This window comes from Anoplophora glabripennis, unplaced genomic scaffold (genome assembly GCF_000390285.2).
Source record: "Anoplophora glabripennis isolate ALB-LARVAE unplaced genomic scaffold, Agla_2.0 scaffold190, whole genome shotgun sequence".
Classification (NCBI taxonomy): Eukaryota; Metazoa; Arthropoda; class Insecta; order Coleoptera; family Cerambycidae; genus Anoplophora; species Anoplophora glabripennis.
The window spans coordinates 779,198-792,612 of record NW_019416301.1 but is presented as its reverse complement, the minus strand read 5'-3'; the positions used below and the strand labels follow the sequence as shown (position 1 = coordinate 792,612).

The 13,415-nt window shown below is 32.0% G+C and overlaps 2 protein-coding genes across 3 annotated transcripts in view; one reads left to right on the top strand and one right to left on the bottom strand.

Annotated features, from left to right (window-relative positions):
- Positions 1 to 13,415, top strand: part of LOC108907291 (C-factor) — a 41,632-nt gene that overhangs the window by 20,787 nt on the left and 7,430 nt on the right. The window lies entirely within an intron of this gene.
- Positions 8,593 to 13,415, bottom strand: part of LOC108907289 (matrix metalloproteinase-2-like) — a 22,869-nt gene continuing 18,046 nt past the window's right edge. For both annotated transcript variants that reach the window (XM_018710901.1, XM_018710902.1), the window contains 3 exons: positions 10,871 to 10,993; positions 10,677 to 10,817; positions 8,593 to 9,384 (listed from right to left, as the gene is read on the bottom strand). In XM_018710901.1, the coding sequence (XP_018566417.1) occupies positions 9,227 to 9,384; positions 10,677 to 10,817; positions 10,871 to 10,993 (422 nt within the window). In that variant the 3' untranslated portion in view covers positions 8,593 to 9,226. The remainder of the gene's footprint in view (positions 9,385 to 10,676; positions 10,818 to 10,870; positions 10,994 to 13,415) is intronic.

Genomic DNA, 13,415 nt, shown 5'->3' with positions numbered 1-13,415 from the left:
TCAGAGTCAACTGAGAAATTTGGATCTCGGACTCGAATTCAGCGCACCAGAATCCTTTGGAAAAGTATATTCGTGCTGTTTTGTTAAAATCTTGTTGGCGTGTGTTATAGAGAATATTAACGATTCCACTTTTATGCAAGAGAAGAAATATTTACAGATGATTATTATTTATTATTAGTCAATATTATAATAATTATTTCAGTCGGTTAGTTAAAGACTTGTATTTTAAAAAAATATGCTTTAGTTATGATATAGTTTCAGTCTTGCTTTCTAAAAAATTTCAAACCACTATGAACTCTTAACTGTAAATATTATACGTTTCTTATTTGAGCTTGATGAAATTTAAAACACTATGTGTAATTAATGAAAAGTGTTTTAAAAAGTACATTTTTCATCATAATTATTTTTAAGTAAAAAAATATACTTATTTTTTAAATAAGTATATTTCTAACTAGTTTTCAGATCTGTTATTTATCACTATCCGTATCATATATCATTAATAAGCATCTTCTCTTCATCTTTTATCAAACAGTGTACTCTCATATAGATATGTCTTATCTGTAACGAAACAATGACAATATATATTTTTGGAATTTAATTTTCTAAAAGAATTTCTTCATTTCATGCTATGATAAATATAAATATCGATTCACTTGGAAAACATGTTTTTATAAAAGTGTTGTTTCATCCGCAGTTTTGAAATTAATTGGATATAGTTATTATAATCTAAAATTTGATTTATGGATAGAAAATAGTCTTCTTTAAAACTATGGTTAAATAATAGGGAATAAAATAAATACATAAACATATCATTTGTTGAAAACGTGACATATAAATGTATTTACACATTGTCAAACTGTATTTTTTTTAATTCTCACTCCTTACAAAGTTACAGGGTAGTTTTAATTTCAAAACGCCGAATTTATAGTTATTAAACCTAAATTGTTAAAATAATTATGTACAGGATGTCTCAAACTCGATAGTATGGGCCTACTGTGAGGATGCAAAAAAATTAAATAAAATTTGGGACACGTGGTGTTAAATGGGATGAGGTAAATTCCATTTTCAATCGAAAGTACAATCTTTGGGATTTGACAGAAACGACTAATGACGTCATCAATTTTTTTTTTCCAGAAACACCCAATTATTTTCCTGTTAAAAAGCTTCTAATAAACTTTTATTAGAGACATTTTTCTGTATTACTTGCCGTTTAAAAGTTATAGGCAATATAATCCTAAAGAGTCTCAAAAGAAATATGTACCCCCTAAAAATCATATTAGCGGTTATACTCTGTTTGGAAATGAAAGAGAGTAATAAAACCCCGAGATAAGAACCGGCCATGGGCGTGGTAATATTTCGTTTCAGGTAATTATCGGGTAACACTAACGCTAACAAAAATGACAGGGATTGGAAAATCGACTATCTACAGACTTTTAAAGGAAACAAAAAATGAACAAGATACTGTAAATCCCCCAAAATCATCTACAGGGAGGTCAAAAGTCGTTATAGATGATTTCTTCAAAAATGTCATTCGCAGAAAAGTACACTCATTTTATTTTAAAAAAGAAATACCAACGCTAAACAAAATTTTAAGTGAACTTTCAGAGGACAACGATTTGCCAAAAATCAGTAGAAGCAAATTATGGGCCGTCTTACGAGAGTTGAATTTTTGCTGGGAAAAGCAGAACAGGAAGTCAGTTCTTATCGATAAAGATGAAATTATTTGTTGGCGAAGATCCTACTTAAGATCAATTAGAAAATTCCGTGACGAAGGGAGGAATATTTATTATCTAGACGAAACTTGGGTCAACGAGGGATATACTGTAACAAAAGTATGGCAAGATAAAAATGTAAAAAGTTTTCGACAAGCATTTTTGGATGGACTTTCAACAGGGTTCAAGGCACCTTCAGGTAAAGGGCGAAGATTAATAGTGACACATATAGGTAGTGCCAGTGGTTTTGTAGATGGCGGTTTACTTTTATTTGAATCTAAAAATACAGGTGACTATCACGAAGACATGAACGCAGATGTTTTCGAAGAGTATTTTACACAGATGTTGGATCTTATTCCTCCGGGGTCTGTAATTGTCATGGATAATGCCAGTTACCATTCACGGCAGACCGAGCGGACGCCTACGACTGCTTGGAGGAAAGCCGATATAATTCAATGGTTATCCGGAAAAAACATTTCTTTTGAAACAAATATGGTGAAAAAGGAACTTTTGACACTTGTCAATCTTAATAAAGATCAGAAAAAATATGTTATCGATGAAATGGCAACAAATCGCCAAATAACGGTACTACGGTTACCACCTTATCACTGTGAACTTAACCCAATCGAATTAGTCTGGGCGCAGGTAAAAGGAGATGTAGCGCGAAATAATACGACGTTTAAATTAAGTGACGTGAAAATTTTGTTAAAAAATTCCTTGGAACGAGTAACTGCAGATAACTGGCAAAGATGTATACATCATGTACAAAAAGAAGAGGAGAAAATGTGGGAACTCGATAATTTAATTGACGTTACTGTGGAACCTATCGTTATCAATCTAGGAGACGAAGATAATTCATCAGAATATTCAGAGGATGAATTTTAATATACCTACTTTTTTATTTTCTTTATTGTACATTTATACAACACTACATTTACTCACCATAATTTGAATTTTCAAAATACATATATTTTTGTGTGGAATAAAAGTCTATTCATTAAATTTAAATAAATATTTTGATAATAATATTGAATAATTTTATTTAAATTACTAAAAACCCTCTTAACCCGGTTATGATGCTTAAAGTAGCCTCATGTTTTGAAATGCTGTTTTTATATTGTTTACTTGTAAGACGGATTGTCGGGGATTAAATTTTAGCTACCTGCTACAATATAGTACAGTCAGATCGCACAAAGTTTTTTTAAAAGTACACCTCATCTATGCCGAAACTAAATAATATAAAAATATTGAATATAAGCATCAGTACTACATTTATTTACGATAACTCGATAATTCTTTAATACAGTTAAAACAAAAGGTGATGATAACAAAAGCTAAACTTAAAAAATGAGAGAAACGCTTTCATTCCACATTCATATTACAATCTATTCTCTATATGACCTCTAATTTCAAGACACATATCCAATCTTCGCCTGACTTCTTTGTGGGCTGCGTTTATTAAAATTTCGCCGTTTAACTCGTTACAAGTGTTTGTGATTTTTTCTTTCAAATGATTTATATCTTGCGAAGGTGTTTTGAAACTTTATTTTTAAAAATCCCCCATAGAAAGAATTCCGGACCACTGAATAGGTCTATTAAGCCCAATCCATTTTTCTGGGAAAGTGTTATCTAAATATTGCTGCACAATCCTGGCCTTGTGGGGTGAAGCGTCCTGCTGAAACCATAAGTTTTTCCTTACCTGCAAAGGCACATTCTGCAGAAGGGCAGGAAGTTCTTGTAGGAAATTTAGGTAGCTTACGCTGTTCAATGTATGTTCATAAAAATAAAGCCCAATTAAATGTCTACCGATGATGCCGCACCATAAATTTACTCCAACATGGCCTTGGTTTTGGACTGGATTTACAATGTGGGAATTTTCAATAGACCAGTAGTGTTCGTTGCACCTGTTTAGCAAACCATTACTGACAAACCGACTTTCGTCTGTCCAAAGAATGTGCCGAAAAATGTTCTGATCAACAGTTTCTACATTTACTACAATTTGAGCTATAAAATTAAGTCTGTATTCAATGTGACGCTCAGACAAATATTCCAAATTGTGAATTTTGTAGTCAGCCGTTGGTTTTTAAAATTGTTGAACGGCTGATTTATCCAAATTCAATTCCCGGCTAGCCTGCCATATAGAATTTCGTAGATTTTGTTCGAAATACTGTAACAGTCTAGCTATATTAACATTCAGGCCGAGTATGTATCCCATTTTATCATAATAACAGTTATGTTATTTCAGGGTTAAACGTTAAGGTTGACGTTAACTATTAAGATATAACGTGCACGTTATTGACGAATTAAGACCATTTTTAGCAAATACTCGTATTGCAATTTTGTTGTTTTTTAAAGACGCCTTTGTGTCGACATTTTTAATAACAATTATGCAAAATTATAAACAAGAGACAGTATTAGACAAAAACACATATAACTGACAGATGACTTTTAGGTTATGACACAAGAAACAAATGCAAACTCGTAAATAATGGGTAAGTACGACATAATAGTATATTATTCAACGAGCGTATAATGATGGGTATTATTCACGAGGTGAAGTTTACGGCCACGAGCCCCAGGCGAGTGGCCTAAATCACCGAGTGAATAATACCCATTATACGGGAGTAGAATACTATACTTTATCCACGACTACTAAATATTTTTGTTGAAGTTTTTTTTGAAATGTTTCGAAAAACATGGTATGTTAAGAAACAGATATACGACTCGCACAAATGAAGTCGCTGATGGCTCAGTGTAGATGCTCTTTCCCTTCCAACCGCGGGTCCCGGGTTCGAATCCGGTCTAGGCAAATTCACTTTTTTAATTTTTTTTTATATGTACAGCACTGAATTGAAAATATTTAGTGGTTTACACGATAAAATTTTAAAAACGGATTGAAATAGTCGTGGATAAAATAGTTTATCCACGACTATTGTATAATGTACCCATTATACGTCTGTTTGCTTGACCTTATTAATACCCATTCATCACGGCAGTGATTAATGAGTCATTAATCACTACTGTCTGATGCTTCCTTGATTTAGCTATAATATTATATTGTTCTGCTACAATCAATCGATTTTAAAAATTTTATCGTGTAAACCACTAAATATTTTTAATTCAGTGTGGTACATATAAAAAAAAATTAAAAAAGTGAATTTTCCTAGACCAGATTCGAACCCGGCACCCGCGGTTGGAAGTGAAGGAGCATCTACACTGAGCCATCAGCGACTTTATTTGTTAATGTCGTATATCTGTTTTTTAATATACCATGTTTTTCGAAACATTTCATCAAATTTGACTCAAACCTGTCAACATTATTGTTTGTGAGCATAGATTTCTCAGTGTTTTGATATTTTGTGTTAAATTGTGTTAAAAAACGAACTAAATACAAAAAAAACTTCAACAAAAATATTTAGTAGTCGTGGATAAAGTATAGTATTCTACTTCCGTATAATGGCTATTATCCACTCGGTGATTTAGGCCACTCGCCTGCGGCTCGTGGCCGTAAACTTCACCTCGTGAATAATACCCATCATTATACGCTCGTTGAATAATATACTATTGTAACACATTATCTTAAATTATAACAGAGTTTCTTAAAAGCAAGGAATTTGGTGTTATAGTTTAACGTACGTGTTATTTGTGTAATGAAAATGAACGGCTTGTTAAATTTACATTTACTTGCCGGTTTTATAAACGCACATCGAAGATAAGTTGTAAAATTGAAGTAACTTAGGTAAGTATTTACCCTAAAATTATTGTTAGGTTAATTCAAACGAAGAAGGATCTAACAAGGAAACTACCCCAACCCGAACTCTCCGATTTCCAATATTTTTATATATATTGTAGACTCGGTTGTAGAACATAAAAAATTAAATGACATATTTTTTTATCGGCGGAAAAACATATTTAGGGGTGAAATACATCCTCAAAGTTCGCCCCCCAAAACAGTTTTTTCTAAATATGTGGGGTTCTAATCAATATTTTGGAATGAAAAAAATGGAAATTGCTTCTTATAAAAAAACAAAGGTTTCATATTACATTCCGTGTTTGGAGGTTGCTACCCTTATTTTTTATTTCAGAAAAACTATAGTTTTCAAACATTTTTTATATATATAAAAAAAATCATATTTGTTAAAAAAAAATAAAAAATATGATTTATGTAAACAAATTGATAAAATTAAGTTCTCTTTTTAGGGCGTGAACAACCCTCTAGTGTGCTAAAAATGTCTGTAGGTTAGAATTAACATTGCAAAATAAAAAGTTTTTACTTTTTCTCTAATCATACGAATAATTTGTTATTATTAGCCGCAAATAGATTTAAACGGATGCAAACTACCCCTCATGTTCACCCCCAAAAACAGTATTTCTGTGTCGTCTCAATGTTTTGAAATGAAATAAAATGGAAATTACTTCTTTAAAAAAAATAAAATGTTTCACAAGTGATTCCGTATTTGGGGGTTGCAACCCTTATTTTTTATTTCGGGAAAACTAAGTATATTTTCAAACATTTTTTATATATAAAAAATTCATATTGATTCAAAATATTAAAAATATGATTTATGTAAACAAATTGACAAAAATAATTTCTCATTTTAGGGGGCGAACAACCCCCTAGTAATCCCCTAGTGTGCGAAAAATGTCTTTACTTTTTCTCTAATCATATGAATAATTTGTTTTTATTTTGTAATGTTAATTCTAATCGTATAGACATTTTTCGCTCACTAGGGGGTTGTTCGAGAACTTAATTTTACTAATTTGTTTACATAAGTTATATTTTTAATTTTTTTAATAAATATGAATTTTTATATAGGTATAAGAAATATTTGAAAAATATATTTTTTTTTTAAATAAAAAAACACGAAATCACTAATGAAATATCTGTTTTTTTTTATAAGAAGTAATTTTGCATGTTGTTTTATTCCAAAATATTGATTAGAACCCCAGATATTTAGAAAAAAACTGTTTTTAGGGGCGAACTTTGAGAATGTATTTCGCCTACATAATATTATTATTATTAATTAATATTAATAATAATGCAGAATTATTATAAATACCCGACTCAATGGACAACACATACAACTAAAAGAGTTCTTTTAGGTTATGAAACATGAAAGAAATACAACGTAGAGCGCAAATAACAGGTACCTAACATAAAATAGTGGCTGTTTACGGCATGTTATTTACAAACGTTATTTCCAACATAACGTTTTAGCGTAAATGGGATACATACTCGGCCTGATTGTTTCTTACCCTTCGGTCAATTATTTGATTTTTCCTAGCAGAAAATGCATCTTCATTTCGTCGCAAGGTCGCCTCGACGTTCTTTGACGTTCGTATTGAGTATGACAAGTATTTTGTGACATTTATGCTGCACTTTAAACAACGAACATTCAATTTATTTTCCAACGACTACTTGATCCTTCCACCGCTAATGGTGATTTTTAGGTGGTATTTCGTTTGAGACTCTTTAGGACGATATTGCTTATAACTTTTAAACGGGAAGTAATACAGAAAAATTTTTCTAATAAAAATTTATTAGAAAAAAGAGCTTTTTAACAGGAAAAAATTTTGGGTATGTTTCTGGAAAACATATAAAAAAATGACGTCATTAGTCATTTCTGTCAAATCCCAAAGATAATACTTTCGATTGAAAATGGAGCTTACCTCATCCCATTTAACGTGTCCCCAATTTTATTTAAATTTTTTGTATCCTCACAGTAGGACCATACTATCGAGTTTGGGACACCCTGTAAAACTGTACAATATACATGTGAAGAATGTTTATATACTATTTAAAAAAACACGTAGTTTCATATGAATTTGTTCCATATAGTAAAAGTGGACAGATACAAGTTTTGTTTAAAGGTCAATTGAATTTTTCAGAACTGATAAGAGATTATCTGTTATTTGATTATTAATCATCTAGTTGCACTTGTGATATTTAACGCAGGATATTTTAGAGAATGTAAAAAATGATTTGTAATCTTTCTGCAAAATATAAACTTTCTACAGAGTGGTCCGAACTTTATGCAGGAAACTTCGAGGACAGATAGATCTCTTTAAAATAATAGGAGTGTGCCTTATAAACATAGGTCTGGAACGGCCTCGTTTTAGAGATGTTGAAGTTGTTAAAAAAATATTTTTTGTTTATATCTCAGGAATCTATCAACCGATCTCAATAAAATTTGGTACAAATAATGTACAGGTTTAACCAGTGGTGTACAACTGGACAGGGGTCACCCCCTTTTTATAAAAAAAACCTATGCCACTGTATTTTTTACTAGTTATTGTAACGGATTTATATTCTAATGCACTAAATGCGTAAAAAAGGTGACTTGAAAAATACAGTGGCGTAGGTTTGTTTTATAAAAATGGGGTGACCCCTGTCCAGTTGTACACCACTGGTTAAACCTTTAGAGCTCATATTTCAGGAATGCAAGGCCTACTATCGTACATTATTTGTACCAAATTTTATTGAGATTGGTTAATAGATTCCTGAGATATAAACAAAAAATATATTTTTTTTAAACTTCAACACCCTGCATCTCTAAAACGAAGCCGTTCCAGACCTATGTTTATAAGGTATCTACCCTCGAAGTTTCCTGCATAAAATTCGGACCACCCTGTATATTATGTTTGTTCATAAAGTTTGTTTCTTTTGAATAATAAAATTTTTGAAATATATTGTTTATCAGAAAATGCTACAGAAATCCAATCAGGTTTACATAACTGTCTTTTTTGTTTGAATTTGTAATATGTTTTAGTTTTTTATGACAAAAGGAAATTTTGCAATTCATGATTACTAAGGAAAATACAAATTTTCTGAATTTTCTAGATGTGTCATGGAAACTGCAAACATTTGATTAGAATTAGAGTAATATATGAGGTGTCCTAGAATTAAGTTCCAAAATTTGAACCACGCATTTAAAATGAAGTCTTAATATCTTAAAACTGGTGTAAATTCTATCACTAACTGTCATTTTTTGTGTTTTGTTCTGTTTTTTATGAACTCAACGAAACATTTCAGCTTATGCTCCAGTGGTGAGTAACAAAAATTTGGGGTTTTTTAAAATTATGTTTTCCTCAAAATTAACAGGTTTTAATAAGTTAAAATTTTTACACTTATTTATGGGACATCCTGTATATATTAACTATAGTAGTTAGGCAAAGATATATGATTGTATATTTTGTAAATTCATCGCATAGACAGGATGTCACACCTACATATTTCTCTATTTCCTCCCAGTTCTCAAAATTGAGGTGGATCAAATTGTCCTTCGAACATAAAGAAGTACAAGAGAGTCAGTAAAGTGCATACGATTTCAGATCACTTATAAATAAAAATTATTTAATTTTGGATGCGTTAACATTCGACACTTATTTTAAAATATAACAGTTTCAAGTTCAAACATTGTCAATATAGGGATTACCAGTCAATTTTAGCTTATCTTATTTATACTACTATTAATGTTAGCTTAATATTAAGCTAATTAAACGAAAACATGATATTAACTGAAGTTTTCCGGGAACAATCGTATCATCTTTTGTTCGTCTTCAGCACATCCAAACCATATTTGCGCCGTTGGCATCGGGGATTCATCTGTAGCCGTCACAAAGTAATTGTCAAATTTCCAAAACAATTCTCCTTTGAAAAAGTATGTTGCACCTGAAAAATTACCATCATACTTACAATTATGTAAATTATTAAAGAAAACATTTTGTTAAAATTAATTTTATCTAAATTTCTTAAGTAAATATAAATTAATATTATTATATATTAATAAATAATCTCTGGTAGACCCATGTCACGAGAATAAGCTGCCTTCTAGAAATCTAAAATTTTCCCCAATTGTTACAAATCGTTCCGAGGTTCTACCTTAGGACTTGACGCCTCGCCTCAAGCGGTTAGAAAGTCGACTTTGGTTACCAAGTACAACCCTAAGTGTTCATTAACATGAATTGTGTACGTTTAATTGCATATTTTGAAACCATATATTGTTAATCAAGCAATCCGAATAAACTTTTTATAATCAATAAAAAAGTGTTATAGATTATTAGAAGCTCAGGCTCAGATCTAGATTATTAATCTAGCGTTCATATTGCTCAGGCCTATTTAGCCAAACCAAAAAATAGTAAAAGGACACAAAAAGTGTCTAACTGCAAAAGTGGTAAAATAAACCATTGAGAAAAGGTTCAGTGCGATGGTCATTAAGAGTGTATACTTGTAGTACAGTTCTATGCAACAAAAAAATCCCCTGATAATATCAAGTCTAGATTTCAAGGTCCGAGATCGAGCTAAAGAGAGCCGCAATGGAAGTAAGTCGACTAGCGAAAGACTCCAATCCATGATGAGTAATCCAATTCTTCGGGATCGGGGTTACTTTAGCGAGAACTAGTGAGAGAAGAACCAATGAAGACGACGGGATATGACACACACATGACTCGTTTCCATGTATTTCAATACTTTATAGTTACTATCCATACCAATCCCGATATGTCTGCACAGGTTACGCTTATAAAGGTTTACTGAAACATGTGTAGCCTACTTAACTGGCATTATCCCTACGAAATACTCTTTCAACCCCTTTCACAACACGATATAACAATTGACCCGAAGGTCATGTATCTTACGTACGTCCAGATTTATCAATGCAAGTGTATATTGTTAAAATTTCATTTATGTCACCTGTGCAGGTATCAGTTTTATCGTCCACATACAACAGTCAACTTGTACTGGCCTACTTGTGCAGGGAAACCTAACAGGTTTACTGAAGATAGCGTCCATACAGGATTAGACTAGTTTGAGACAAATTAAAGATGAAATGGAAGTTGTCACTGCCACACTGCTTGGATTAAACATATGCAGTGAGCACTATTCAAATAAGAATGGTATGGTTGACTTGCTTCTAGGGAATACTCTTAATATTGAAACTTCAACAATAGCAGTTCGATACTAACCATCTTTCCAGGTAGTAGCAGCGTCTAAATTTTCTGGTATGTTCTTCCATCTTTCCATGTGTAAGGGATATCCTGGATCCATGGCTTTGGCAGTTTCGTTGTACCTCCAGAATCTTTCCCTTCTGTAAAAATACGTTTTTCCTGAAAGGAAAAATCTTTAGTATGACTTGAGGATAATATGAAAATAGGTTTACCATTTCTGCCCCAAGTTTGAACTGCGTCTATTTCTTGAAGGTAATCGGGAAGACCATAGTGCGTTATAGATTTTGGACTGTCTTCTATAAACTGCTGCCCATTATGTACCCAGAACATTTTACCTAAAAGTTTAATAAAGGTACTTTTTAAGATGATCTATCGGGAATAAAGTAAGTTTCGTATACAGGATGCTTCATAAGCAACCCACCTATCTTCAAGGAATTAATATCCCAAGTTATTTAGGTTTTATAAACAGACTTATAACTAGGCTTAGTGCGGCGTGGAGTTTTACAGGACCGTAGTCAGATTACGAACGAAAATATTAATATGTTTACAGAAAATATGTCGCAATATAGTACTATTACCAAAGTGCAAGGCTAAGTAGAGGAAAAAATACATGTGTAAATTTTAATGACACCACTTATCCGATAAACCTTAGTGTTGAGACAAGGCTTCCGTGCTTTTCTAAGTTTTCTTTAGTGAAACGGCAACGTTTATCACTTAACTTGTGTAGGGAAAATAACCTTTGAACGTCTACTATTGACAACGGGCAGTATGTATGTTCATAGAAAAATATCGTCTTCAGCGCTGGAGGAGGCATGTCTTGTCACTTTAATTTTGTAACAAGAATTTACAATGCGTTCACATCAGTACAAAACAGGTCATTTCCTAATACGTATGTCCCTGTAATCTTCGGGATCACGGTCAAACCACATTTGAAATATTCCTGTTTATTTCTTTTCTCTTTTGGCATTTTACTTTTCCATCAAACTAATAGTTGTTAATGTAAATTATGTTACTATTTATAAATAGTTATTTAAATACACACTTCGAATACATTTTACAGCAGACGTAAATAAGAAAGGTGCGACACCAACTACTACAAGGTTCCATAAATAACTGAACAGTTCAAAACGCGAGTCAGCTGTGAAGGCCACCGATCCCGGCGCCGGCCCTGTTAGACTCTGCACGTGTACTAAGCCTACTGATAACTTTTCCTCAAATATTTATCACAAAAATACCTCAGCAAAATTTTTTAAGGTTTTTTAAATTTGTTCCTACATCAAAAATTGGCCACTTACATTATTATTGTAATTGTGAAGCAAATTTCAAGATAGGTAATATTTTTACGTTATTAAGAAAACAGCATTTTCCTCTCAAACTAAGGCAGGTACTGTAGGCACCATATAAATCGGAAAAATATACGTCCGTGACTCGATATATTATTTTTATCACTGTAAGTTGACAAATTTTGATAGAAACGTACTTTATGAGGTATATCTTATACCCCACGGACGTATATTTTTCCGATTTATTTTCATTAAATTTCATGGAGAATTCCTCAGGGTAACTAAGAAATAATTGTCTTTTTGTGTACGAACAATTAAAATTTAAAATGTTGTTTTCCCTGACCACACGTATACATATCTAAATTGCCATTCTTTAATAACACTGGTCAACAAAATTTAAACTTTTTTTTGTCACACGAAAACTTATACCAAATTTTGAATGTACTATGGCCACCAAACAATAATATATCAATGGAAAAAAATTGACACATCAGGTTTCTTTGTGACATCAAGACATATATTTTTATAAAAAGTACAAAAATCACTAACACTTAGAAAAAATATTCCTTAATGTACAATAAATAGCTATGATTTTCGTGAAAATTTAAAATGTTGTTTTCCCTGACCACACGTATACATATCTAAATTGCCATTCTTTAATAACACTGGTCAACAAAATTTAAACTTTTTTTTGTCACACGAAAACTTATACCAAATTTTGAATGTACTATGGCCACCAAACAATAATATATCAATGGAAAAAAATTGACACATCAGGTTTCTTTGTGACATCAAGACATATATTTTTATAAAAAGTACAAAAATCACTAACACTTAGAAAAAATATTCCTTAATGTACAATAAATAGCTATGATTTTCGTGAATGTTTGGCTTCTGGTGGGTCCCTTTTAAGTCTCGAACAGTAATCTGCTAGCATTCCAAGACACCATTTTCCCTGATAGCGCATTTCTATTAAGGAAATGTCCTGATGAAATCTCTCGCCTTGTTCGTCACTCACAGCACCCAAATTCTCGGGAAAGAAATCCAGATGAGAGTGCAGCATATGTATTTTTAAAGACATATTACATCCCAAAGCTTTGTATGAAATTATAAGCTCATTGATTAAGTCTTTGTAATTTTCCGCTTTATGGTTTCCTAGAAAATTTTGGACAACATTCACAAAACATTTCCAGGCGACTTTTTCCTGATCATTCAGCTTTCCTTCAAAGTTTGTATCCTTCATTAGTTGCCGTATTTGTGGACCAACAAATATTCCCTCTTTAATTTTTGCCTCGCTGAGTTTGGGGAATTTCTCTTTCAGGTATAAGAATCCACTGCCATCTTTAGGCATAGCTTTTACAAAATTTTTCATCAGGCCGAGCTTTATATGCAACGGTGGTAAAAGTATGTCGTCAGGGTTCACTAAAGGATCATTTTTAACATTCTTCTGCCCTGGAGTAAGTGATTCACGCTT